This window comes from Amia ocellicauda, chromosome 3 (assembly GCF_036373705.1).
Source record: "Amia ocellicauda isolate fAmiCal2 chromosome 3, fAmiCal2.hap1, whole genome shotgun sequence".
Classification (NCBI taxonomy): domain Eukaryota; kingdom Metazoa; phylum Chordata; class Actinopteri; order Amiiformes; family Amiidae; genus Amia; species Amia ocellicauda.
Window position 1 is genome coordinate 1,924,752 of NC_089852.1, and position 27,628 is coordinate 1,952,379.

The following is a 27,628-nucleotide window of genomic DNA, read 5'->3' on the forward strand; positions in this document are numbered from 1 at the left end:
TCGTCATCGTTGTCGGTCCCATTGTGCGTGCGTGCGTGCGTGCGTTTTATGGGTAGGGCAGCATATCGGTATAAAACTGTTAGATTATACAAAAAACTATAACTAATATGTCAGTGTGGATAAAGTCCTCTCCTTATTGAATTATTAATACAATCAACCACAGAATTAATGAGTAGATAAATAGTTTGTGGAATGAGCACAGGAGACGGGGGCTGTCAGTGCGGCACAGGAAGTCAGTGCGCAGTGAGGCGAGTCTTGTGACACTCACACCAGGAAGAGAGGAGTTTATATCGAGTCAAAGTGCAGCAGCGAGGGCAATAAACACTCCCACAGGCGCTGAATGCAATGCTCATGTGTATAAATCTGTACAGGCATAAACGGTTCTCTATATGCATGCATACATACATACATACATATAAAGACACATTCAGACTGGTGTAGTATTCCCTGCTTTGCAGCTATTGCTTCACATTAGTCTTGTAAGGCAAAGTGGCTGAGATCACTCCTCAGCCTCAAAAACTAAACAAAATTACAAAAAAAAAGTATCAGATTAAAAACAATTAATCTGGAAAGGCCTGTCTGTCTGTTCATTCACGGCTGTCTGTCTCTGCAGATTGTTCTGTCATCAGTACATCAGTCTGTCTGTAAGTGCGTGTCTGTCTGCTACTCTGTCAGTAGACCTCTGCTCGTCTATCCGTTTGGAAGTTAGTTTGTCTGTCTGTCCATGTTCAGTGGATGTTTCTCTGTAGATCAGTCTCTCCCTCTCTCTGTTCACTTGCAAGCCCGTCTGTCCATCCGTGTGTTGCTGGCTCCTCCGTCCCACAGTGAAGAGCTCCTCACATGTCCGGCGCTAACCAGTTCAGGAACTTCATGGCCATTTCAAACCCCAGAAAACATGCCTGACAGGGAGAGAGTGGGGATCAGGTGCTTGATATATGCTTGGGTGTCACGTGTGCGCGTGCGTGTGCGTATGAGACTCACAGCGTTGGCAGGGAAGGCACGTAGCATGACGGCGGTGAAGCCCTTGTACAGCGAGGCCACACCCTCCTCACGCAGCAGCTCCCTCAGGACGTCACGGAATCCATGAGGATAGCGACCCTCTGGAGCTGAGAGAGAGAAAGACAGAGAGAAAGAGATTGAAGCACTTCTGAGGACTCCTCGGACAAGACTACATATTTCTTGTCTTTCTGAATCTGAGAGAGACTGATCGATGCTGCGGACGGACGGATGGACTCTCACCGGTCTGGTATCGGGACTTGAGGACGTCGGGTGGGATGGCCACGGCCCAGTTGAATATTCCTGCCATCCCCCCCGCAAACAGCACACTGGGCACGCTGAGCTCACTGGGGCTGAAGGGGAGGGAGAGAGAGGGAGCTTTAACACCCTAACTGTACTAAGACAAAGGAAAACAATGAGGAATTAATAATTAAAACTAAAATAAGTGAAATGTGGAGTGAGTGTGAAAAGACATCAGGAATGAAAAGGCACCCAAAAGATCAGAGAGACACGGGCGCCCACACCACACACGCAGGCGCCCACTACACACACACAGTCGGTGATTCAGGCCGCTAACCTCCTGCCCTCTGGGGTCAAGATGTTCTTCAGCCACTCGTAGGTCATGAAGTACATCCCACTGGCAGGAACATCTGAGAGAGAGTGAGAGAGAGGTCAATATGTGCCAGGTTCCCTCTTATTGCCTCTCATCAATGTGTGTGTCAGTATGTCATCAGTGTGTCATTGTGTGTGTGTCAGTACCTCTCATCAGTGTGAGCACCGTGCCCTTGTAGATTCCCTTCAGGCCGCTCTGTCTGTACAGCTGCTTCACACAGTCCATCGGCCCGGCGTACTTCACCTCCCCAGAGGCAGCCTGGATCTGCAGGGCAACGAGGGGTTAACAACACTGAGCTACACCGCACAACATTCCACCACCCAGTACTGCTCCTGAGCCCTCCATGACCCCTGACCTCTGTGTGACCCCACCTGCAGGAGACACTTGATCCGCTCTCCTGGAGCCATGATGGCCGTGGTGAACACGCCCGACAGCATACCTGCAGCGAACAGCTGAGGATACCTGAGAGAGAAAGACAGAGTTATTTTCTTGTTTTTCTATATCACCTGATTTGAACCTGAGTGCTACACTGTCAGGGCACAGTCGGGGGATGTAACGGGGCGTACTCACGTCAGCACGTCATCGTGGCTCCTCTGCTGCAGCTTCTTGCCCAGACCAAACCCGAAGAAACACACTGCGAACATCGGGGTCACCCCAATAATCGGGGCTGCCATGCCCTTATACAGACCCTTCACCCCCTGACACAGAGACAGAGAGAGATCACACGTTATATATAATATTTATACAAACATGTATTGTGGGCGATTTCCCTGGCCACTACGGCTGCTACGCCACACTATATTAATGTGTTTTTACCACACAGCACACACTACTTCTCACAATGTTCTGACCACAGTAACACGTCCAATCAGATTATTACACAAACACACAATTAGCATTTATCAGGGAATACAAATGTATAACAATAACAAGCTTTAGGTGTGTTTATTATTAGAAGTAAATAATAACGTGACAAAAGCACCGCTGACAGGGAGGCGATTGTGTTTGACTGTGGATTTAAAGGAATGGCATCATGCTGTAAACCCTCACTGCTGATTGGCTGTCAGTGTACGGTTCACTTCTGATTGGCTATTGACCATACAGCGACACCATGCCCTGCACCAGGAGGGGATTTCTGTCAAGGGGATTTTTGGTCATTGATCATATCTGTACAAAAAGTTTGGTCTGTGTAGCATAGTGTTCAGAGGAGTGGAAGAAGAAAATTAAATGATTTGCAAGCAAGCAAAACTGCATGGGCTCACACTGCTGACCTGTTGTAAAGCACGTGGAACTAAGTCACCCTGGATACAGTCTGCCAACACATCAATAATCATCATCATACACACCTGCTCTTACACTACAATGACTCACCTACTGACTTTTACAAACTATCACAGATATTAACCTGCATAGTAGCATAAAAATAATACATTCAATCATAACTTCTATATAATAACACTGATCTTAACGTACAACTTCTACTACTACAAACACACACCTCTTTAACAAAGGTTTTCCTGAAGCAGTCGAAGGTGCCGCTGTACAGCAGGGCCTGCCCTGGAGCCGGCTTGGGCTGCGTCTGCAACCGCACCTGAGGGAGAAAGGGGGTGGGGGGGTAGTTTGAGAGCAAAATAAAGACTCACTGACCTGTCTGGTGTTTTCACCACACACACCAGATGCACAGACACACGCACAGTCTGGTGCTGGAGCGCTGATATCAGAGGCTGCATCTACATCCTGGCTGTTTTCGAATCAGAACTGTGCTAAAGGTCAGACTGCATGCACACTGCACTGCCACACACCGGCTGCGTGAAGGCCTCACACACACACACACACACACACTGAGTAAATATGTGTTTAGATGTGCATGTGTCAGAGCAGACTGTGACCTCTGTGCGTCCCCGTGCCGTCAGAGGACAGCGCACCGATGCCCGGTGTGTCGTGTTAGGCTGAGGCCCACTAAATAAGTCTAACATTTTTGACATTAGCCCACTGGCCAATGTTAGCATAATGTCTGCAGTGTAATAGAATTGCCCTTTTATTATTATTATTATTATTATTATTAATAATGGTGATGGGAAGTGTAGTGTAGTAGAAACAGCAACATGCAAAGACATTATTAACACGTGTGAGAGTGAGTGAGTGAGTGAGTGATAGTGTGCTGCTCTAGGTTTGTAGGGGTGTTTGTGCTGTTCACAGTGTGTGCAGTGTGTGTGTGTAGTATGTGTGTCGTGTGTGTGCAGTGTGTGTGTGTGTAGTATGTGTGTCGTGTGTGTGCAGTGTGTGTGTGTGTAGTATGTGTGTCGTGTGTGTGCAGTGTGTGTGTGTAGTATGTGTGTCGTATGTGTGCAGTGTGTGTGTGCAGTGTGTGTGTGCAGTATGTGTGTCGTATGTGTGCAGTGTGTGTGTGTAGTATGTGTGTGTAGTATGTGTGTCGTATGTGTGCAGTGTGTGTACAGTCGCGGGGATATGAAGTTCAGTTCAGACACTGGCCCACTGACGGACACGCTGTACTGCAACACACCCGGGATAAAGAAATGCCACAACTTTACACACAGTTTACATACAGTTTACACAGCAAAGAGAGGGAAACAACACGGCAGGGCAGTGAGAGAGGAAGACGGGCAGCGAAACACGGAGGGACAGCGCGAACAGCGCACAGAAACGCGGATTCACAGCTCGGGCACAGGCGGCCAGTAAGGGCGGCTCGGAAAACAGCGCAGGAACCGCGAAACACGCAGGAATCGTCGAAAACCAACGAGACCCGGCCGGGTCGGTGCCGATACCCACCTTGATGGTGTCCAGGGGGTGACCGGCGAACACCAGGCAGACGCCCCCGAAACCCCCGGCGAAGAAGTTCTTCACCGGGCTTATGGGCTGCTGCTGCTTCGACATGGTGACTCGGACTCGGTGGAAGATGACCGGCGCGGCGCGGTGCTGGCGGTCCGAGAGGCGCGGAGGACTGAGCGGACGACTCCCTGAGTGTCACCCTCACTGGCAGCTGCGCCGACCTTTCACCCACATCGCCGCCGGAGCGGCTTCACTGCGACACCGGCCGCCTCTTCCGCTGCACGACCGCGCCCGGAAGCCCCGTGTGGACAGCCGCTCTGGCTCGGGAAGTGACGCAGCGCCGCAGCCGCTCTGGCTCGGGAAGTGACGCAGCGCCGCAGCCGCTCTGGCTCGGGAAGTGACGCAGCGCCGCAGCCGCTGTATTACGAACACTTAGCTGGTTACTGATGAGCAGCATTTTTTGGTATGTGGGTAAATCAATTACAATTTTTAACGCTGTACGGCTGGCACAGTCATATTGTACATGTAAAGTGTGTAAATATACATTTTAAGAAACATTGTGCATCAATATAGTTGTTATAATGTAGTGCTTTAATAGCAACAACAGGCAGGAACCTTTATTTGTAGGCATTTCACATATATTTGTATTTGTTTATATTCTGTCATGGATCAGTTAATCCTGATTTTGTGTACATTAACCCTGTTAAGAACCAAAGTGTAATTTAATGCTAGGCCAATGCATTTTCTGCAAAGTGTAAACCTAAACCAAAGCCTATTGCAATGAATCCCCCTTTTACAATTCCTGTCATATGCAATACCTCTATAGCACTTCACACTGACCCTCAGGAGAGAGGTGCTCTTCTGGTCCCTGTCAACAGCAGTGTCGGGCTGCAGAGGTGCTGTCCAGTCACTCCGGCAGAGACAACAGAACCTCCCACGTCAGCCTCTGGCTTCACTTCGCCTATAATAACCATTATGACCCATTGCCCCAGTACCTCAAAGATCAAGTTTGCTGGCAGTCCGCAAACACCTCCATTGAGATTGCCTTCCAGGGGTGAGGATCTATAGTGTCAACAACATGACTGGACTGGATTGGACTGGACTGGACTGCTGCAGAGACACTAACTGGACTGGACTGGAGTGTACTGGACTGGACTGCTGCCGTCACAATGCCTATAGTACAGACAGCGCTGGCTCCAGGCTGGGCCCCATGCAGTTCTGTAAATTGGGAATAACTATATTTTTCAATAGTTTGTGCAAATTCAGCAAGTCAAAACAGGAGAGCCCAGTCCTTTCCAGAGCCAATCAGAGCAAAGCAGGCAGGGCTTAGTCTTATCCAGAGCCAATCAGACCACTGAGCAGGGCTTGGTCCCATCCACAGCCAATCAGCGAGCAGCAGCAGGAGGTCACGAGATACACACTGAACTGCAACAGGGTCAGTTTATTATTAAATATTTTATTATTATTCATGTTTTTAAAACTGTGAAATCTATATTATTTCCTATATATATATAATATATATAGTTCAGTTTTAAAAAACCTGAACAAAACACACTCCAGCCAGCAGTCATTTAAAAACGATTATTTTTCTTTCAGTAATTCCATCTCTGTATTAATGTACAACCGTTGAAAATTACAGCATTTTTTTTAATGAGCTAATTCTATTAACAGCCATTTTTCAGAAAACAAACAAACAAAAATATTGATCAAAAGAAAAGTAAAACCAAAAAAAAAGAAATGCAGGGTGACAGAGGGAGGAGAGAGAGAGAGAGGAAGAGAGAGGGGTGATTGAGAAAGCATCAGTGTATTTCTTTGCACTATCAGTGTTTGTTTTGAGTGAATGTGTCGATCAGCCTCTGTCCCCCCCGTGTCTGTCTGTCTGTCTGTCTGTCTGGTGAATACTGCCGGTCGGGGGGTCAGACACTGTCAGTGACCGACTCCGACTGTCCCAGTTAGAGTCTGCGCAACACCCACACTCACACTGCACCCCCCACGCGCTCACACCCGCTCTCTCTCTGAGCTGTAGGTTAGTGTCTGTCCATCCGTGTGTGCGTGTCTGTCTGTGTGTGTGTGTGTGTATGTGTGTGTTGGTGAGCCTGTCTTACTGCATGTCGGGGAGGAGTCGAGGGGATAGAGGAGAGGGTGGGGGGGGGGGGGGTCTGTGCCATTCAGAGACGATGCCTCAACACTCTGGCAGAGAGAGGGGTGGGGGGGACAGAATGACAGATGAGAGAAAGGTAGTGATAACGGAAGCTGGGTGTCTGGGGCAGGGGGGTGCGTGCCTGTGCCCCCGCCCCTCCTCGCCATGTGTGTGTGTGTGGGGGGGGGTGCTCAGGTGTCATGGAAGTCCTTCAGCAGTGTTCGTCTGCGCTGCTCTGCGATGTGCATCTGATTCTCCAGATCCTGACAGAGAGAGGGAGGCATATCAGTCAACGTTCCCTTCAGGGGTGCAAAATGAAAATCCCCAAATCCGTGGAAGAAAAATGTAGGGGGTCGGGGGTGGGGGGGACATATTTACACATTGTAGTTTCTCGCATTAACTATCACTGCGCTAACCGCTAAGAAGTACAGGCTTGTAGTTTGTACCCCTCTCACCCCGCGGTCGTTGGCGCTCAGCTCCCCCTCTACCCCTCCTCTCTCGTAGGTGTCCGCCCTCTCCACCTTCCAGGACAGGTTCTCGATCTCGGCCTCCAGCTGCGCCTGCTGGTACTCAAACTGAGAGCGGGAGGGGGGTGGGGGGGTAGAGCAGGCAGGGGAGGCAAGTTACAGACAGCTTACAAACACACACACACACAACAGAGACGGAAAGAGGAGAAGAAACCAGAGAGACAGAGAGAGGTTCTTACCAGTTTCTTGCGTGGGCCAGACTCCATGTAGTAAGCGTAGGGGTAGGTATACTGAAGGGTGTAGCGGCACTGCAGACAGACAACAAAGGGTTAATATGCAATATGCCAAGGCAGTGCGTCAGTGTGTGCGCGTGTCCGAGTGTGCGCGCCAGTGTCAGTACCTTGGCCAGCAGCTTGGCAGCGTTCTGAAGGTACTGCCAGTCGATCCAGGTGCCCAGGTTGTTCATCACTCGCTCCTGGATCTTCTCCTGGATGCGCTGGTATGTCTGAGCCTCCAGCTGCAGACTCTTATTGTGGTTCTCCCACTGCGGACACACACACCGTCAGAGAGAGACAGACACACACCATCAGAGAGAGACAGCTAGAGAGAGAGACACACATCTTCAGAGAGAGACAACATCAGAGACACCATCAGAGACCGACACACACTGTCAGAGAGAGACAGCCACACACACCGTCAGAGAGAGAGACCGAGAACGACACACAGTGTCTGATGGTGTGCATCTCTGCCTCTCTCTGACAGTGTCTCTCTCTAACGGAGACACACACCATCAGAGAGACATCGTCAGAGAGAGACGGATGGAGACAGAGACAAAAGACTCACCCTCTCGAAGTAGAAGAGGTATTTCTTCAGCGCCTCCCTGGCCTGGGCCTGCTGGCTCTGGTTGACGATGTCAGGGTTCTCCTTGTAGCGGCTGCATTCGTAATACTCACTGCCGTGGGTCTTCCAGTCACCCAGACACATCCAGCAGAAATCTGAGGAGGAGAGAGGGGACAGGAGAGTCACACCTTGTGTTGAACCTCCCTGCATTGGGCTGGATGACAATTCATTGCGTCAACTAGGATTAGAGTATTGTACAGCCTGAAAAAAACTAACATACAAACTAATACATTAAACTGCTGAGACTTACCATGCTTACACTTAGAACATTGCTGGGGAGAGAGAGAGAGAGAGAGAGTGTCAATACAATACCAATACAACAGAGACACACCCTGGTGCGACACACGGGTGCAGCACACGAGGCCTGGTCGAGGCGGCGATCTTACCATGTGGTTACAGCCTCCGTTCTTCTCTATGCAGATATTGCACTTGGGGCACTGAAACAGACGGGCAGAAACGGGGGTGAGGTTATTGGATACCGACCACCACGCCACTGTCCCCCAACCTCTCACCTCTTACCACTCACCTAAACTGCTTCTCCCTCCCTCCAATTCTCTCCCTTTTTTGCCGTTGCCCTCTCCCCCTCCCTCCTCATTCCCGGTCACTCCCTCCATTCTGTCCTCCTACTCCCTCCCTCTTGCTCAGACTCCCATCTTTAATGTGAGCCCTGATGAGGTTGGTTGTCCATCTCAGTTCACATCCCTCCCTCCCTCTCTCTCCATCCCTCCCCCTTTCTCACGTCTTTAGTGTGGGCGCTGATGTAGTTGGCCGTCTCAGAGTCGTCGGCACACTTGGTCAGCCACTTGCGTATCGTGCCGCAGTCTGTGGGGGCGTGGTACATCTGCCGGCACTTGAAACTGAACGAGGGAGGGAAAGGCAGGTACAGAGGAGGGAGGGAGGGAAGGAAAGAAAGGCCAATAGGGAGGGAAGAAAGGGAGGGAGGACAGGGGAAAGAGAGGGAAAGGCAGACAGGGATTGGAGAGAGAGAGGGAAAGAAGGATAGAACAGAAAGGAAGTATGAGTTGAGAGTGTGGACACTGTGTGAGTGTATGTAGCTGTTCTGTACAGAATTATATAATCGTTAAGCCTGTGTGTATGCAATGGTGTGAATATGCTGTATGCAGTGTGCAGGGTGTGAGTAGGCAGTGTGCAGCCTGTGTGCCGTGTCTCTGTACACTCTGTAGTGTGTATGTTCAGTATGAAGAGTGTGCACTGTGTGACTGGCCTGCTTTGTACTGCATGAGTGGCCAGCGTGTAGGCTGTGTGTAGCGTGCGAGTAGCCGGTGAGTAGCTACCAGAAGACCTCGCTGCAGCGGCTGCACTGTACTCTGCGCGCCCGCGGCTCCTGCACCTGGATCACAATCGGACAGTCAGCACCTGGACACAGCTGCAGCTGGAAATGACTCTGAGAGGGAGGGAGGGAGGCAGGCACACAGTCAATGCACACGGACACGAGAGAGAGAGACACAGACACAAAGAAACCGAGACTCACGTGGACAGAGGGACAGACAGAGACAGGAAGAGAGAGAGAGAGACTGACAATGCGGTATAGAGGGACAGACAGAAAAACCCTGGCTGGTGAGACACACCTCCACATAGTCTCTGAAGAGGTAGCGTCTGTATTTGTCTTTCAGCTCCTCGCTGGGCAGCAGCGGAAACACAAAGTCCTCTGGCATCCGCAGTGAGCAGTCCTGCGCCATGCACGAGATACCTGCGGACACACGGACACGGTCAGACACACACACAGTCCTGAGCCATACACGAGGTCCCCAAGAGACAGACACTGCGTCACTCACCGACTCCCACGCCATCCTTCACGAGGACGGTGCAGTGCTGCTCCCAGCATGCCTTGCAGAAGGAGTGCTGGCAGGGCAGAGCAAGCAGGGAGTCCTTCCTGACCAGCTGCAGACACACACCGCACTGCAGAGACTGGGGCGGGACCTGCAGAGACAGACAGCGTTATGCACAATACACGCACACTGCAGACTCCATTACACACTGCAGAGACTGGGGCGGGGAGAGGGAGAGAGGGAGATACTCACAGCTTTACAGGTGCTGGGTTGAACTCTGGCCTCAAACAGGACCTGAGACGAATTCACTTTAAACCTGAAAACAGACGAACACACACAGGTGTCACACACGGGTCAATATAGTATCATTATTAATACACTGTATTTGTTCTGGATGTGTGTGAGTGTGTGAGCACTGCAAACTAAATGGGGGAGGTTACAGAATGGAGGGGTATGGCTTGTTAAATTACCTGGGCTAAGTTAGTTAACACGCTCTGGTCACAGTGTGTCACTCAGTCTGGTGCGTCTCTGGGCTTCTGTGTGTCAGTCTGTCTGTCTGTTCGTAGTCCAGCCTGTGTGTGTGTGTGTGTGTGTGTGTGTGTGTGTGTGTGTGTGTGTGTCAGTCGGTCTCTCCATTCCTACCCTTCCAGTATTTCAGACACCTGCCAGTGGAAATGAACAAGCACCAACTTCGCCACAGCTGGCAGGACCTGGAGAGACAGAGAATAGGGGGCGAGAAAGAGAAAGAGAAAGAGAGCAAATGTAAATAGTAAATAGTGCACAATTTGCACAGTAGTTATCATGTTCATTCTCTTCAAAACAACCAAGTGCAAGTTCACATACACTTAGCCTAGTATTTAAGTTATGGAATCTCCTTCAGCTATAAATAATTTGCATTAGTATCTGCTGGTCTCTGCTATACATATTTATTTTTTAAGGAATTACACATTAATTCCTCTGCAATTATATTACCCATACCCAAGAACTACGAATGGTCTTTGACTTCTCTTTCATGTCATCAATACTCAAATATATACATCAAAAGACTTATTTATATATCAATTAGCTATATTGAGTAATCTAATCATTGTACACCAAAACAATACACGAGTAGGCTAACTTACTATACTTTATAGCATGAACACGTCAGAAACACTAGCCCCATTTCTGAGCACCGCACGACGTTAAGTGCAGCGCTCAAGGGTGTGGTTACACAAACATCCGTTTAACAAGTGTGACTCCACTCTCCATATTGTTTTTATTCCACTGGTAGGCTATACCTACAATATGATACATTATTAGGCTACATATGCCTACAGGTGAAACACATGGCTAGACTGCCAGCTGTGGCAACTGGCTCTCTCCATCACTAGTTATATCCTGAAGTTAGTTCATTAAATCAGATTGCTGATTTTTTATGACAGTAATTAGCAAACTTAGCTGAATTACATTAAATAAATTCAAGCACTTTCACAACTTTGAAAATACCACATTAAAATTCAAGCATTTTCAAGGATTTCAAGCACCTGTATGAACCCTGAGAGAGAGAAATTGGGGAGAGAGGGTGAGGGGAATATAAAGAACGATTTATTATTGATCATTATTTAACATCAACTATTTCTCCAGAGGATGTACCAGATGGGGACCTGCACATGTCAACACAACATATCTGAATGACACGCACTGACCGACCGTCTATCCGACACACACACACACACTATATTACAGCGAGCTGTCAGCCCCACAGTATTTGCGTCAGTGCTGTGGTTCTAAAGGAGAGTGCCCAGTTTTGGAGCTTAAAATAAACAAGCAGGTGGCGGACAGACAAACAGACGGACCTCAGTAAAGGGTACAGTTCAGCCTCTCTCTCTATATCTCTGTCAGCCTGACACAGCGATACCCCGATATACCCAGTCAGTAAAAAAAATTGTCACCCTTCCCTCATCTGCCCTTTCCTCCAGCCTCTTCTTCTCTGATTTCCCTCCCATGGTCTCCTTTCCTCTCCCTCCCTCCATTCCACCTCCCTCCCCTCCAACCTGCCACTGCCCTTCCCCCTCACTCCTCCCTCTCTGACCTTCAAAGCCGCAGCCACTGTGTTGACCTCCTCGGCCAGCACCCTCTGGCTCTCTCGGTAGGTGAGGCAGGTGAACAGGTACTCCTCCGGGTCAAAGGCGTCCGCACCCTGCTGCTCCACATCGCTGGCCACGCCCTCGTAGTAATCGGCGATGTCGCCCGCCTCCTCCTCCTCCTCCTCTTCCTCCCCGCCCTCGTCGTCATCTTCCTCGGAATTGGCGCCGAAGTCTTCCTCGTTGCTGTCAGAGGCCTGGCTGTTCATGTCCACGGACATCCCTTGCTGCTACTTACTGCACACACACAGGGCGGACTACAGCACCCCCCACACACACACACGCGCGCACACGCACGCACACAACCCCGGGGCACGAGGGACTACAGCTCCCAGCAGCCTCGGAGTCTCAGCAGCAGCAGCAGCGGAAGAAGCAGAAGAAGTCCCACCCCCCGTCACTCATTGGGGAGATCTGTGGTGTTTGAGTCACTGGAGAAAGAACTGGGAGGGGGGAGAGAGAATATTCAATATTTTACACACACAACAATATTTCCACTTGATAACTTAGTAGTTTCGCATATGCTGGGGTAGAAGAAATAAAGGTGGAGTTAAATCTATACTTTTATCTTACACACAATCCCTCACACAATCACATACAAGCTCTTCTGCTTCTGTGGTAACTGTGACATTATACCACACTGACACACACACACAGTAGCGAGGGTGAGTCAGCCAGCACACAGGAAGTGGGACACAAATCAGGAAACACACGCCACAGAGGGGGGGTTAGAGGTTAATATCACAAATAAAAACAACAAGGAACAAACCACAAAAAACAAGAACTATACACGTGTCAAAACCAAGTGGCAAGAAAATGATAAATTATAACCACACACACACCATCACACCCATTAGAACAAGCAGGCTGCAGTCGACACAAAGCCCACTGGATCGAAACCCACGACTTTCTGACTGACCACCCCCTTCCAGCTGGAGACGAGGAGGAGGAGGAAGAAGAAGACAACAGGAGCAGTGACAATGTAAACATTACTATCCAACTGGCCGCTGTCCTCTGCCCCGGGTAGGTACGTCCACAGGTGGGCAGCTCCACCAGGACAGTGCTGGGCGGCGTGTGCGCCAGTCACCGTCACTCGCCAAACATGTGGTCAAACATGATCATTACATGCTTCCAATACAGCACTGTCCACAGACTGAGCCCTTCTTGCCGCAATATTTTTATTAATACATTACTACTACATTTCTTAGCAGACACCCTTGTCCATGGCGACTTACAATTGTTACAATATATCACTTTATTCTTATATACAGCTCCCATCTTTTACTGGAACATTCTGGATAATGTGCCTTGCTCAAGGGTACAACAACAGTGTCCCCCACCTGGGACTGAACCCATGACCCCCCACCCCAGAAACTGAGCACTGACCACTACTGCACACTGCTGCGATCCTCCATCCCTTACCGCTACTCTGAGTTAACATCTCTTTTTATAAGGATTAAAAAGAAACCTGCAAACCATTGATGTGTGTGTTTTGTATTGTGCTATCGTTATTATTTTCTACCACTGGGTCCTTGTTTTAAATCTTTTAGTACAAGAAGGCTGTTCAACTTCAAGTAGCAGATGTCATGAGGTTTGTTTTGCTATGGGCTGGTCTTTTGATGTGCAAAAACACTTTGATGCATCTGCTCAATGCAATAATACACAATATCTATCAGGCTACTGGATTTTCTAACAACATGAGGTCATCTTAATTTAATTCTGGGGGGTGGGGGGGGGTCTACTTCAGAGGAGAAACACGCTTTTTAAAACTGTCTTCTGCGCACGTTTATATGCACGGTACTTTCATTACAAACGCACAAAGTACTTGCGAGATATTTTCAATACTACTACTATGCCATCCTCCCTGCCCCCCTGTCAGAGCCAGTTAATGTCTGGACCACCCTGTCCTGAAACAAAGAGCAGCGCAAACGAGGAGATCTTGACACCTAATCCAATTAGAGAGGCGCACTGCACAGCCACCCAGCTTCTCTCTCGCCCTGGAGGATCTGGGATCGATAGGACAAACACACGGGCACGTTTTCAGAAACACAGATTTGGATCAAAGCCTTGTAGACTTTAATCGAGCGGGTTCTTATTGAACCGTTTTCTTCCCGTTCAGTTGCTTTGAAGGGAACCGGTCGTTACTAATGGGAGCGGACCGCAGGGAGACACACAGACGGGCGACCAAAACAAAGCCCCGCACACCGCAAAAATACGCGACGAGCCGACACGACAGCAGACGCGCTACCCGTGAGCCGACGGGGCTCCTCGGACAAACACGGTGCCGCCGCAGTTCGTGTTTCAGCCCATTGTGACACTATTGTCGAGCGCTTTGCTGCTGCTGTTATCGGACCGAGGGCCGTCCTGGCTCCGGCAGTCCGTCAGCGGGAACAGGCTGTGCTGTGGCCGTGTCTCGCATTCCGGCCACGGCTATTTATAGAGCTGATGCCCGGCGACAGGTCGGCAGGGGGAGAGGTGGACAGAGAGCGAGGGAGGGCTGATGGAGAAGATGTAGCGAGAGGACCGGGGGCCACACAGCGCTTTGTTCAAATTTCAAACACATTTTCAAAATATATTTAAACGTCAACCATTTGACAGTATCTTTAATACATTAAAATGTATAACACGACCCCCCAGCCCCAACACACACCCATCGTCTGTAACCCCACCCCAAGATCATCCCCCGCCGAGTATTGTCTGCACCCCCCCTCCTCCATCCGCTAATCCGAGCCCCTTCACACCGTCTCCCCCCGCAAAACACGGGCGCTTCCCCGCAATCGAGCCCGGGGTTTGACATGTAAACAAGGCCGCACGGAGCTCATCGCCATCCTCCTCGGCTTCCCCCCCGCGTCTCACATCCCACCCCGGGGAGGCCTGGCGCCCCCGCCCGCAGGCTCCGGCTCACTCACCGCTGGGGGGCCGTTTCTGACCGCCTGGTCGTACGCACTCCGGCCCGCGTCCAGAGTCTGCGGTTCGGATCGGTTCTGCTACCCGACCTGCAGCAAAAGGGAACACAGGAAACACAAGGGAAGTCGTCCGCTTGCGTCACTTCCTGCTCAAGATGGAAGGGGAGGGGCAGTCCCTGGCGGTGGGCGGGGCCTGGTATATTTAATCCCTTGGAAGAATTATATTTATGTGGTGTAATCATAGGATTGTATGCATGTATGTAAGTGAAGTCAGAATTACAGCTAGGGTGACCCCCGAGTTAGGGTCAGGGCATCAGGTGCACACAGCAGATGGAAGGATATGTGTTGGAGGTTTGGGGCTGGAGTTAAGGTTAGGAAGAGGGTCATAGAGAGGTGCAGTCAGGGTTGGCATTCGCTTGAGACATGGTTGTTTTAGGAGAGCTGCAGCCCACAGCGTCCAGCTCCAGCCAGCTGTTGAAAGCAGCTGACCCAGAAGGGCAGCATGTTTAAGAGTGTGACGCTAAGCGGCTTTATGCATTTAAGCCAGTCTCTACCTGGGCTGAGGGAGACGGTGTCTATATTTAATACATTAGGCATCTCATAGCTAAGAGGTTTAGCACAGCTGACCCCTGGGCAGTGCCGAGAGAGGGAGAGGGGGGGCCCTGCCTGTGTGTCCTCAGGACCCCCGGGTCAGCCTCACTGTCCCTGTCAAACTCACCCTGTCGCCCTCTAATGCTGCTCCTCTCGCCCTCGGGTTCACTCTTATTGTCTCACTCTCGCTCACTCTCATTGAGATTCCACTTTTTTCTGGAGATTCCAGTTTTGTATATATATGTATATAAAGTTGAATTAATCATGTGTGCAGTATACAGTGTTTATTTGTGTTTGTGCTGCTTGCAGTGTGTGTGTATTTGTGCTGTTCAGAGTGTGTGTGTGTGTGTGTTTATGCAGCTTGCAGGGTGTGTGTGCGTGTCTGTGTTTATACAGCTTGCGGTATGTATTTTTTGTGCTGTTCACAGTGTGTGTGTATTTGTACTGTTCAGAGTGTGTGTGTGTGTGTGTCCCCGTGTTTATGCAGCTTGCAGTATGTGTTTGTGCTGTTCACAGTGTGTGTGTGTGTTTATGCAGCTTGCAGTGTCTGTGTTTATGCTCTTCACAGTGTTTGTGTGTTTATGCAGCTTGCAGTGTGTGTGTGTGAGTGTATGAATCCTGCCCCAATTCTGAGCGCCCTTCCTCTAATCTGGTGCGGGGCTGACACAGCTCCTCACAGTTAATCGCCAGGGCGGGCTGCACCGGTGTGCAGACTGACCGCCGCTACACACACAGGGACTGCAGGGTCAGGGCTGGAAGTTAATCTCCCTCTCCCTTCCTCCCCCTCTCTCTTTCATTCTATTATTCTCTCTCAGTCTGTTATTCTCAAACACAAACACAATTCACTCACATACAGACACCACACAATCACACACATGCAAGAAAACACACAATTACACACACAGACACAAAAGCGCAAGACAATGAAAGGAGATCAGTGAGTCAGATCGCCTCTCCAAACCCACTTTATTGGGAGTCTAGTCCTACAGTACACACTGAGACTACCGAGGGCAGGGCTAGCACACATCCCGAAAACACAGCCTGAAGCTCACTGGTCAGCTGACACCAGGGCAAAGTCACACATCAGCCAATGAGCTGGCAAGCAGGGAATGCTAAGGAGTTACTTGTCGGTTTTTGTCTGTGTGTCTGTCCTTGTGTCACTCTATCAGTCAAATGCTCGTTTGTTTCATCAATCAGTCACTCAGTTGTTTCCGTGGATTTGTCTCTGGGTCTTCAGTCTATTATTCAGTGCGTCTGTGTGTATCTCTCTCGGTCTGTGTCAGTCAGTCAAAAGTCCGTCTGTGTCTCTGTGTGTCAGTGCGTCAGTCCTCGCAGACAACACAGTGCTCTCTGTGCAGGTTGCTGAAGTTGAACTCTGACCCCATCATGCGCAGGTACATGTCCTTGATGTCATCACACTCTGCCTCGAAGTGCGTGGCGGCGTCATAGGAGCGAGAGATGAAGACCTACAGAGAGTAGGAGAGGGAAGGAGGGAAAGAGAGAAAGCAAGAGGGGGAGGGTAAGGAAAGAGATGGAGAAAGAGGATGTGGAAGAATTAGTTAACCTTTCCCCTAATTGTCAAGCTCCTCCCGTAGTTACAGCCCCTCCCCAGGTTACCTGACTCTGCCTCCCGTCGTCTTTCGGGATGAGCAGGTTGGTAATGGAGACAAACCTGTGGACCGATCACAAAAGATTATCAGGTGTGCAGCAACAGCAATGGTCCAGCCCAGTGTCCAACCCTATTGTCCAGCCCAGTGTCCACCCTGGCGCCACTTACTTCTGCAGGATGGGCTCCAGCAGATCCAGCCCCGGCTGCACCTCCTTCTCGGGGGTGCTGGTCTCCACGGTGGTGCTCACCATGGCAATGTACTTCCCCTCTGCTGCCACATTGTGGGCATAGGACACCATACACACATAGATATCTGAGAGAGACAGCAGGGGGGAGAGAGACAAGGAGCGGAACAGAGAGAGAGACCATAGGTTAAGAGAGATCTCATTGGGAGAAGTTAAAATTCACATCTCTCAGTGTTGACTTCCTGTCGAGATGGACAACCTGACTTCCTGTGCAGCTGGGCCTGGGGGATGATGATCTGGCAGGAGCTGGCGTCTTGCGTGTTTCTGATTGGATGGTTGAGGATGCAGATGACCCTGATGACCCGGCCCACCTTCCTCACTTTGTTGGGGACATAGCTGGGGTCACAGATCAGCTGCTTACAGCGCACAAACTGCAGGGATCGACAGAGGGAGAGAGTGACCTGGGGCTGACCACACAGGCAGGGTCGTGACAGTCAGCTGCCCAGTCTCTCTCACCCCTTCCCCCTTTCCCATCCTCCCTCCCTTGCTTCCTATCTAACCCTCTGTCCCACCCACCACCTTCATCTCCCTCCCTCCCTCCCTGCCATCTCTCTTCCTCTCACCTGTCCGTGTGACCTGACTCCCACCACTTTCCCGTTCTCCATCACTATCTCATCCACTGGCCGGTTCAGCATGTAGGTCCCTCCATATACAGCACTGAGCCTGGAGGTAGAGAGAAAAGAGAGACAGAATAAGAGAGAAGAGAAAGGGAGTGAGATAGAGAGGGAGAGGAGGAGAAGTAGGAAGAAGTGGAGGTCAGTGGTCAGTATAGCCTATTCTCTCAGGTAGAGAGATGTAGAGAGTGGAGGCGGGGGCAGGTTAGGGTTTGCAGGAGTTGTGTTAGTCTGAGGGTGTCAGTGGGTGTGGGGGTGCCTGCCCTACCTGGCAAATCCCTGGGGCAGCTCCCCCAAGCCATAGATGGGGTACAGGTACGGGCTGTGGCTGTATCTCTCCAGGGACTCACAGTACAGCTTCATCCGGGAGATGGTCTCAATGTAGGGCCTGTCCAGGTAACTGCAGACCCACAGTGAGACAGAGAGTGAGACAGAGACACAGAGTTTGAGACAGAGTGAGACAGAGACACACAGTAAGATAGTGAGACAGAGACACAGCGAGACAGACATTTGGAAACAGAGTGAGACAGTGCTGTGTTGTGTCACCGTGCTGTCAGAGACACCGCAGCACCCCCCCACCTTCCCAGTGGCGGCGGGTGGTACTGACTCATCGTTGTGGTGCAGCGCGAGGGCGTGGCCAGTGAACTCAATGACGTCGGGCCCCAGGTCGAACTTGCGAAAGAGGTCCCGCGCAGAGGCGTGGGGGGTCAGGTCCTGGTGGGTACGCAGGTCGCCCTCCTCAAACTGCTGGACGAACTGAAGCAGCTTGCGGAAACGGCGCTTGTCAAACATACCCATCAGGTCTGGACATGGGGACGGGGACAGGGACACAGAGAGACAGACACGGACAGGCACAGGGAAAGGGATACACAGAACAGTTAGTGTGTCAGTCAGTCAGTGTGAGTGTGTGTGAGAGAGTGAGAGTGAGAGGGTGAGCTATACCTGACCCCAGAGCCTCGGCCTCAGTAGCCGGCACCTTGTGGACCCGGCCGGCCCGGCTGACGAAGCTGCCCTGCACCACCTTGAAGTCCAGGTACCGCGTCACCTGTGTGTACAGCAGCATCTTCACCAGCTGGCCTGCAACACACACACTGCCCAATTACTACACAACTACTCCACTCACAGCTACACTACCACACAACTGCACAGCTCAAACACGCATTTCAAAAATAATAACGACAACGACAGGCTGCCACAAACTACACAACAAAAACAACAATACTTAAACTCACAGCTAAAACTACACAACACAGCGCTGCACACAGGGTCATGTGACCGTGAGGCTCGTACCATTGGCCATGAGAAATTTGGGGATGAGGTCAACATTCCACTCCCTCCCCCGACCCAGAGACTTGGGGGGGCCAGAGAAGTTAAACCTGCTGTACAACTGAGAGAGAGAGAGAGAGAGAGAGAGAGAGAGAGAGAGAGAGAGAGAGAGAGAGAGAGAGAGAGAGACTTCTCTAGCCCATTGACATAAATCATAACATGGTGTTATTGTTAATTGTTATGAACTGTTATGAACTAACACTATATACTGAATATATATATACACACACACAGACACTATATACTGTATATATATATGTACACACACTCTTTTGTGGGAGGAAGTGAGAGGGGGGGAGATAGAGAAGAGTTCGTATCACAAGATGGAGGACTGACACAGAGGCAGTGGGGGGTGAGGGGGACAGAGACAGAGGGATGGAGAGATGGGGGCAGGATGGAGGGAGAGGCTGACCTGCTCCAAGGGAGAGATGGAGGCACTCTCTCCTCCGTAGTAAGGGTTCCTGTCGATGTGCAGAACCTTCCTCCCATTGACTGACATGATACCCGACAGAACACACTCCTGTCAGAGAGAGACGGAGAGAGAGAGGGTGAGAGTATTTGTATTTAATGTCAGCTAAGCCTTAATTATATCCTGCTGTCTGTGGTTCCCAGTGACCAGTTCACACCCATCCATTGTGGATGAGTGGTGTAGAATGAGTCAGACCACTGCCAAGATAAAGTACACAAAGGTGGGGGTTTATTGAGGTGCCAACAGATTAACTCTGTTGAAGGAGACAAAAAAGCAACACAAATAAAAACAAAGACAAAATAACGTATTTCTACAAAAACGTAAACCATAAACTCCCAATCAAATGAGCAGGAATTTCAATTCACAGGAATCACTGGCAGAATTGACCACGATTGCAGTGCCATCACATGAAGGCTCATCCACATTCTACCCACTTCATCACAGCCCCCTTGAGCCAGTTCTCTCTCTCCCTCTCACCTTGAGTCCTGTCCCCAGCACGATGACCTCGTACTCTTCCTCCATCTTGTCTCACTTACAGCTCTCGCCCAACACAGTCAGCTTCTGGTTCTGGTTCCAAACGAGTTAAGTTTGGGCTGCAGGTCTCTGTGCCTCTGTGTCCCTGTGTCCCTGTGTCCCTGTGCACGGTTGTCTGTCCTACAGTGCAAGGTTGCAGTTCCACAGTCTCACAGGCAGAGTGGTGGCTGCGTCCTGTAGTGCTGTGCAGTGCAGAGCCTTAGTGCAGTGGAGTGCAGTAATGGTGTGCAGTGCAGTAATTGCTGTGTGGTGCAGTGCTGTAGTACAGAGCAGTGGGGTGCAGTGCAGTAATCAGCGCGTCAGTGTGCAGGTAATCGTTTGAGTCCAGATTTCCCCAGGCAGCAGCTGGCTAATCCCGCTCTTAGCGTATGAATACGTGTATGAAGATACTGCTGTAGAGGGTCAGGGGGCCACGTGTTCCGCCCAGGTGCTACGTGCAGCATTTGGGGGGGGGGGCACTGTGCACTATTAGTCTGATTGGGAACCGACTCCACTTGCGCAGGGATACACTGCATTCCATGGGAGTGCTAGGGCACCCTGCTCTATTAAGTCCCTATGATGCATTTAAGTCTATTTGATTGGCTGCCCCCCCGCCTTGGTCTTTTGTAATAAATGCTCCGAGAGGTGATTTATGAACCTCAGGCACCACATGCATACAGTAAAGGGTCAGACAGCAAACCTGAGCGCAGAGTAAGAAGAGCTCCCTGCAATGCATGTGGACCTCAAAAGCACAAGGTTTTGGGTTCAAATCTAAGTGAGGGAAGACATGGAAGTGGAATAAGAGAATGATAGGTTGTTATGTTATGAGTTTTTCACTGTAAATTCAAGAAACATAAATGTGTTCATTGTAAGGTTTAATTTTCTACTTTTTATTGAACTGATCAAGCTCCGATAACTACATGCCTGCAGCAGGACCCTATGGCTATTATTTCCAGGAGGTGCTGGGTACACTATGGTACACCTCCATTTCTTTTAAATATAGGTTTATTTATAATTTTTTTCCATTTGTTTGACAAGTGGTACACTGTTGGGTAGAGATACAGCAGTAACGTTAGGTAAAACAGTAAAGGGTCCGTACAGTACGTGTAAATACATGCATGTGTATCTGCCCACCTATACATGCATTCCATCATACATATCACTGCTCTTCTACATAAGTAAATTGTGAAAGTATCATCACATTGAACTCCAATAAAGTTTTGAAGTATCCCCGAAGGTGGCGATAATTTGTGACGGCTCCGAGTCCGTTGTGGGGTGCCAGGAGAGATAACCCTACCAAATCAGCGTAATATAGTGTGAATGTATGATAAATAAAACAAGTCATTCAAGGCTGATTTTGATTTCAATGAAAAAGACAGAGAGAAGTGTAAAGTTCTTCGTGATGGGTTAGTGAACCCGGGTGCGGAGCGACAAGGCAGGTCAGGCTTGTAGGAGGTCACGGGCTGGTGAACAGTACAGTGTAGGCAAAGACAGGAATCATGGTCGTGAAACAGGCGTGGGGTCGTGGGATCAGGCAAACCACACTAACTAGGTAATCCAAAGAATCCAAATCTGGCGATGGTCAGAGAGAGGATAAGAATGGTCAAAACACAGCGCTCACCGCTCAGCAATGCAAACTCCTAGAGAAGGCAAGACTCCACAGAGAACAAAGCGAGACAAAGGGGTATATATACAGGAAGCAGGTGAAGCAAGGAAATTGACAGGTGTGCTAATGGATTATGGAACAAGGGGCAATAATTTAATAATGAGGTGAAGAGGAATGAAAAAGATGGGAGATAACACTGAGGAAAACTGAGGCCTCTGGTGGTGAAATGCAGACATGACAGGAACCCCCCTCATGCTGTATACATGACAAAAGACTGACAGCAGCTGAATAAGGAATGACCGTATAAAGTGATATTGATAAGCAATGCAGATGAGTAAGGAGACCGGTTGTAAGAAGAATTAAGAGAAATACAAATATGCTACAGCAATCAAGTTAGTCAGCTGCAGAACAAAAGGCTGTGTAGCAGAGTAAAGAAATCAGTTGTTGTCAATAGAGCAATGAGAAAATATAAAGATTTAAGACAGCACAGGACAGTACGATTATAGAGAGGAGACAATGTATGTTTACTATTCAGAAGAAAATCAAGGAGGAGTCAAGGTATCAAGTGGAGTAACAAACACGTAGAGAAACAAGCAACAGGGGTACAGAACTTAAAAGTAAATTTGCTGTTTTTTCTTGTAGTTCTGATTGATTTGTAGTAGTGTAGTAGTAGTATAGTATGTATATATATATATATATATATATATATATATATATATATATATATATATATATGTATATGTATATAATGTTAAAATAACTTATTTAATTGGAATAAATTAAAAACAATTAGTTGACAGATACTGTGTGTACTGCTATTCATAGTCTGTTATGAAAAGTACAAAAAAAAATTACAAACATCAGTGTGATACCTGTGCCTGTTTTGTGGCACAGAGGTGTTACTCCTTGGATTGCAGCCTCTCTTTGTTTGTTCTTGATGTTTGGTTATTTTCAAAAGTGATGTGCTGTTGTGGAGCTTTGCCATTTATTCTTGCTGGCTGACATTATTTCCTTTCAGACCTTATATACAAAATAAATGCCAACCTAAAGTATGAAGAATAATATATTTCTAAAAAGTTGTCTCTTATGATTATAATAAAATCAATGTGTTAATCAATGTAAGTTCCTTGTTTCTGTCATGTGATGTCCTGTTCCTGCCATGTGTCCACGTGTCTAGTTCTCATTGGTTTGTGTTCATTAGTCCTGTTATGAGTTCTGTTATCTCCTTGGTTCATTTGGTTATTAGCTTGTTATTAGCTCAGTCTTGTTATTGGTTCATGTTTTATTGTCTTGTTTGTTTGTTCCCCTAGTCTGTGTATTTATAGCCCTCTTGTTCGCCAGTCCTTGGTTAGGTATTGTTCGTCGGTTGTGAGTTTTTGCACTTGGGTTCTCGTTTGTCTTCGTCCTGTCCCTGCTTGCTCTGCCAGCCGCACCGTTACACTTACATATATAAAGTATAGCCTATCTCTTTAAAATGACCTCAAAAGTGTAATTTACTATGTAAGTTTAAAGTATTGCAATACAAATCATAGCCAAAACACTTATGACGTAGGATTTTAAATTTCATAAATATCACATATAGTTTTATCCAACATTGTGTGAGAGGTCTCTTTTCTTCAGCGTTTTTCTTTTTCACTGTGATCTCCAGTCAACGGCTGATATTTAGTCAACGTCATCAGCAAACATTTTGTGAATTTTGAAAAGCGATTTTTATTTTCATTTTAGTAAAAATGTGCTTCTATGCCACGGTATACGGTAATCTGCATAACGAGAATAAACACTAACCGGAGCATACTCAAATGCAGCGTCGCTTCAAAAAATACTTTGTTGGTTTATTGGGTTTTAGTAAAACATGTATTGTAATGTATTGGCTTATAAGCCCTATGTTTTTCAATTGTATGAGTTATGAGCAACATTGCATTAGCTAACTTTAGTATTTCAAACGTGAATGGGGTTTAATTTAAATGTAACGTTAGCTAGAAACAGTATTTTCTCGTTTTCTCACGGAACACCACTGTTCCGCGGACACCGGTTGAGAAACGCTGCTGTAGACGACTGGCTTCCGTGGATGAGCCCCGCTGTTTCAAGGGTTGTATCTACCTTCCGACGGCGTTAGTTGATCTCCCCTTTTCAGTTTAAAAGTCCGGTAGGTATCCCATTTCCGAAGTAAAGTAAGTATTCCAACGAAGAAACACAAACCAAACCAAAGAACTAGGATGTTTATGCATGAAAAATCAAAGATGAAGAAACAGAGAATGAAAGTCCTTTCCCCCCTCTCTCGTTCCCCTACGGGACCAGGGACTGGACGAGCAGCTGAGTCGAGCGGTCGGTGAGGAAGGGACGGATCCGCAGTATGCTGCTCAGGAAGAACCTGCGGGTGCGCGTCAGCGTGGTGATGTGCCAGTTGAATTGTAATGAACTAACTACGTGTGGGTTCACGGTGGTGGATAGGCGCTGTATCCTGTGCTTGTGTGTAGTGATGTCTAGTGTACCAAGGGATTTTCACATAAATCCTGCCGAGATACCATAGCAGTTAAGAGGAGCTACATTTTAATTAATGCCATTTCTCTGATGTGAACGGTAACCTTGCCAGCATCAAGATATATATTATTATAGACATTATTCCAGCTATTGGATTTGTTTTTATGCAAAAGAAGTCCCTCTTAGACATGTTTCCCAAATTTTGTCAACTTAATGTTAAAGTTTATTTATAAAACTCTATTAGGCTTCACTCCCCCCTTTTTGATTAATCTAATCCAACCTTCATCCTGTACATGCCAAACTTCATCCAGTCTGCCAGACAAAGTGCATACGTCCCTGGGCCGCTCCTCTTTCCAGTATGCTGCAGCCCGTGACTGGAACGCGCTGCAGAAAGGTCTTAAGATGAAGAGCTTTATATCTATTCCCTCATTCAAGGGCTTAATTACGGTCACTCTTGCTGACACATGCAGTTGTTACATGTAGCATGCCACCACTGTCGACCATACCTTCTTTGTTGATACTGTGTTGTGTTGCTGCCTTGTTATTATTGCCATTCTATGTTTCTGCTGTATTGTGCTGTTGCCTTGTTGTTCTGCTGCCATGTTTAATTTGCTTTATATATATATATATATATATATATACTTTTTTTTTTTTAATATATACACTCACCTAAAGGATTATTAGGAACACCTGTTCAATTTCTCATTAATGCAATTAACTAACCAACCAATCACATGGCAGTTGCGTCAATGCATTTAGGGGTGTGGTCCTGGTCAAGACAATCTCCTGAACTCCAAACTGAAATTCTGAATGGGAAAGAAAGGTGATTTAAGCAATTTTGAGCGTGGCATGGTTGTTGGTGCCAGACGGGCCGGTCTGAGTATTTCACAATCTGCTCAGTTACTGGGATTTTCACGCACAACCATTTCTAGGGTTTCCAAAGAATGGTGTGAAAAGGGAAAAACATCCAGTATGCGGCAGTCCTGTGGGCGAAAATGCCTTGTTGATGCTAGAGGTCAGAGGAGAATGGGCCGACTGATTCAAGCTGATAGAAGAGCAACTTTGACTGAAATAACCACTCGTTACAACCGAGGTATGCAGCAAAGCATCTGTGAAGCCACAACACGTACAACCTTGAGGCGGATGGGCTACAACAGCAGAAGACCCCACCGGGTACCAATCATCTCCACTACAAATAGGAAAAAGAGGCTACAATTTGCACAAGCTCACCAAAATTGGACAGTTGAAGACTGGAAAAATGTTGCCTGGTCTGATGAGTCTCGATTTCTGTTGAGACATTCAGATGGTAGAGTCAGAATTTGGCGTAAACAGAATGAGAACATGGATCCATCATGCCTTGTTACCACTGTGCAGGCTGGTGGTGGTGGTGTAATGGTGTGGGGGATGTTTTCTTGGCACACTTTAGGCCCCTTAGTGCCAATTGGGCATCGTTTAAATGCCACAGCCTACCTGAGCATTGTTTCTGACCATGTCCATCCCTTTATGACCACCATGTACCCATCCTCTGATGGCTACTTCCAGCAGGATAATGCACCATGTCACAAAGGTCGAATCATTTCAAATTGGTTTCTTGAACATGACAATGAGTTCACTGTACTAAACTGGCCCCCACAATCACCAGATCTCACCAGATCTCAACCCAATAGAGCATCTTTGGGATGTGGTGGAACGGGAGCTTCGTGCCCTGGATGTGCATCCCACAAATCTCCATCAACTGCAAGATGCTATCCTATCAATATGGGACAACATTTCTAAAGAATGCTTTCAGCACCTTATTGAATCAATGCCACGTAGAATGAAGGCAGTTCTGAAGGCGAAAGGGGGTAAAACACAGTATTAGTATGGTGTTCCTAATAATCCTTTAGGTGAGTGTATATTTTTTATAATGTCCCCGTCCCATCAGGAGGCCTTTTTTCTACTGCCATGCCGTTATTGTAAATAAGAATTTGTTTTTAATTAACCTGCCTGGAGAAATAAAGGTTATAATAGCAGTACGCAGTCCGCTCCTTTTGTCTATTATCACATTCATATTTCGTTGAGCTAATTGGACGTATTGTCTTAGGTTGCCATATTTTGTTGTGCTTCTATCAGCTAAATTAAATTGCTTTTAAATCCAACCTCCCGTTTCTCTGATCAGGTGATTCTTCAGATGTCCTTGTGGTAGATGATCGTTTCCGCCGCAGCAACAAAGTGTGGCAGGTGGCCCAAGTTCTTTCAGCAGAGCAACCTGACTTCAATTGCCTTGGCAGTACTGGATATCTCCCTCCTGAAGCCAGTGGTGTCCGCTCCCCCGCGACTTGCCGTTCTGCTTTCCGGTCTGCTCCTCCTCCCTTGGACCTGGACGGTGGTCCGACATTCTGCGTTCAGTCCCTCCGCCGTTACTGCGACAGGGGTGGTCGACTGCAATACCTGGTGGACTGGGAGGGCTATGGGTGGGACGAATGCTCCTGGGTGCTGGCTTTGGATGCGTTGGATCCTTCCCTTATTGCAGACTTCCACATGGATCATAAAACGGACCATGGGGGAGGGATACTGTCATGTACTCATACTTCCCAAGTTCCCCACCAGAGGCCATCATTCCCCGCATTCTAGCTGTCACTGATATTCCATTCCCAAGCACCATGTGCATGTAGTTTAATGAAGTCTTGTATTCTCTTTGAGCTGCTTTACTGAGCGTTACAACCCTGTGCTAGTTTATTTGTGTTTCAACTCTTGCCTCCCCGTTTCCTCCCCGGATCAGTACTAGGGCCTGTGCTTTTTCTAATCTATAGTAATGATCTGGACTCTGGGATAGTTGGCAAACTTGTCAAATTTGCAGATGATACTAAAATAGGTGGCTCAGCAGATACAATCTCGGCAGCACAGGATATTCAGAGGGACTTAGATAATATTCAGCTGTGGGCGACACCTGGCAGATGAAATTCAATGTGGACAAGTGCAAGGTAATACACGCAGGTAACAAAAATGTCCACTATAATTACACTATGGGAGGAACAGAACTAGATGAAGTCAAACACAATGTTAGGGTATATTGTCAAAAGTGTAGAATTGACAACAAGGGCAGTGATGTTCAGACTGTTGTCAGAGGAGCTTTTCCAGATCAGCAGGGACAATCGCACCCGGGGACACAAATGGAAATTGGGCTTCAAGGCATTCAAGAGAGAAAACTGGAGACACTTCTTCACACAGAGAGGAATAATCTGGAATAAACTACCCAGTGATGTGGTAGAAGCTGAAAGTTTGGGATCATTTAAAAACAGACTGGATAGGATCCTTGGACACCAAACGAGCACGATGGGTCGAATGGCCTCCTCTCGTTTGTAAACTTTCTTATGTTCTTATGTTTGACCTGTCTTTTGGATTTCCTGCGTTACGACTTGTGCTGTGTACTGAGCTTTTGCTTGTGACCTTGACCACGTCTCCTGGAT

The 27,628-nt window shown here is 48.2% G+C and overlaps 3 protein-coding genes across 5 annotated transcripts; all 3 read right to left on the minus strand.

The window, feature by feature from the left end:
• Nucleotides 1-269: 269 nt before the first annotated feature.
• slc25a20 (solute carrier family 25 member 20) lies at nt 270-4,663 on the minus strand. Its single transcript, XM_066697659.1, has 9 exons — nt 4,400-4,663; nt 3,108-3,200; nt 2,180-2,307; nt 1,981-2,071; nt 1,756-1,873; nt 1,574-1,646; nt 1,240-1,349; nt 982-1,106; nt 270-899 (listed from the first exon to the last, which is right to left on the minus strand). The coding sequence occupies exons 1-9, from the start codon at nt 4,502-4,504 to the stop codon at nt 837-839; spliced, it is 906 nt and encodes a 301-aa protein (XP_066553756.1). The 5' UTR covers nt 4,505-4,663; the 3' UTR covers nt 270-836.
• Nucleotides 4,664-5,966: 1,303 nt separating this feature from the next.
• Nucleotides 5,967-14,882, minus strand: arih2 (ariadne homolog 2 (Drosophila)). 3 transcript variants are annotated; one of them, XM_066697656.1, is made up of 15 exons: nt 14,729-14,882; nt 11,771-12,262; nt 10,339-10,406; nt 9,949-10,012; nt 9,703-9,847; nt 9,496-9,617; nt 9,202-9,311; nt 8,646-8,763; nt 8,293-8,343; nt 8,157-8,178; nt 7,850-8,001; nt 7,407-7,550; nt 7,246-7,314; nt 6,995-7,114; nt 5,967-6,802 (listed from the first exon to the last, which is right to left on the minus strand). In XM_066697656.1, exons 2-15 carry the CDS (start codon nt 12,041-12,043, stop codon nt 6,731-6,733), a joined length of 1,530 nt encoding a protein of 509 aa, XP_066553753.1. In that variant the 5' UTR covers nt 12,044-12,262; nt 14,729-14,882; the 3' UTR covers nt 5,967-6,730. The 3 variants fall into 3 exon arrangements, with proteins under 3 accessions (XP_066553753.1, XP_066553751.1, XP_066553752.1); XM_066697654.1 differs by having other exon boundaries at nt 6,986-7,114; XM_066697655.1 differs by lacking the exon at nt 14,729-14,882 and adding an exon at nt 12,662-13,143 and having other exon boundaries at nt 6,986-7,114.
• Nucleotides 14,883-16,230: 1,348 nt separating this feature from the next.
• On the minus strand, nt 16,231-20,452 carry LOC136731164 (rab GDP dissociation inhibitor alpha-like). The gene is made up of 11 exons (XM_066697661.1): nt 20,057-20,452; nt 19,523-19,630; nt 19,075-19,171; nt 18,727-18,861; nt 18,392-18,587; nt 18,053-18,184; nt 17,734-17,833; nt 17,370-17,541; nt 17,094-17,238; nt 16,934-16,988; nt 16,231-16,782 (listed from the first exon to the last, which is right to left on the minus strand). The coding sequence occupies exons 1-11, from the start codon at nt 20,099-20,101 to the stop codon at nt 16,639-16,641; spliced, it is 1,329 nt and encodes a 442-aa protein (XP_066553758.1). The 5' UTR covers nt 20,102-20,452; the 3' UTR covers nt 16,231-16,638.
• Nucleotides 20,453-27,628: the final 7,176 nt, after the last annotated feature.

Excerpts from the sequence above, each read along its gene's own strand:
- LOC136731164 (XM_066697661.1), bottom strand. The coding sequence starts at position 20,101 with ATGGAGGAAGAGTACGAGGTCATCGTGCTGGGGACAGGACTCAAG. Across the intron at positions 19,172-19,522 it reads CCATCTCTCCCTTGGAGCAG|TTGTACAGCAGGTTTAACTT; the intron begins GTCAGCCTCTCC and ends TCTCTCTCTCAG. Across the intron at positions 16,989-17,093 it reads CTGGAGCCCATCCTGCAGAA|GTTTGTCTCCATTACCAACC; the intron begins GTAAGTGGCGCC and ends ATCGGTCCACAG.
- slc25a20 (XM_066697659.1), bottom strand. The coding sequence starts at position 4,504 with ATGTCGAAGCAGCAGCAGCCCATAAGCCCGGTGAAGAACTTCTTCGCC. Across the intron at positions 3,201-4,399 it reads ACCCCCTGGACACCATCAAG|GTGCGGTTGCAGACGCAGCC; the intron begins GTGGGTATCGGC and ends TTTCTCCCTCAG. Across the intron at positions 2,072-2,179 it reads AGCCACGATGACGTGCTGAC|GTATCCTCAGCTGTTCGCTG; the intron begins GTGAGTACGCCC and ends TTTCTCTCTCAG.
- arih2 (XM_066697654.1), bottom strand. The coding sequence starts at position 12,043 with ATGTCCGTGGACATGAACAGCCAGGCCTCTGACAGCAACGAGGAAGAC. Across the intron at positions 9,618-9,702 it reads GAAGGATGGCGTGGGAGTCG|GTATCTCGTGCATGGCGCAG; the intron begins GTGAGTGACGCA and ends GTGTGTCCGCAG. Across the intron at positions 8,344-8,645 it reads TCAGCGCCCACACTAAAGAC|TGCCCCAAGTGCAATATCTG; the intron begins GTGAGAAAGGGG and ends CGTCTGTTTCAG.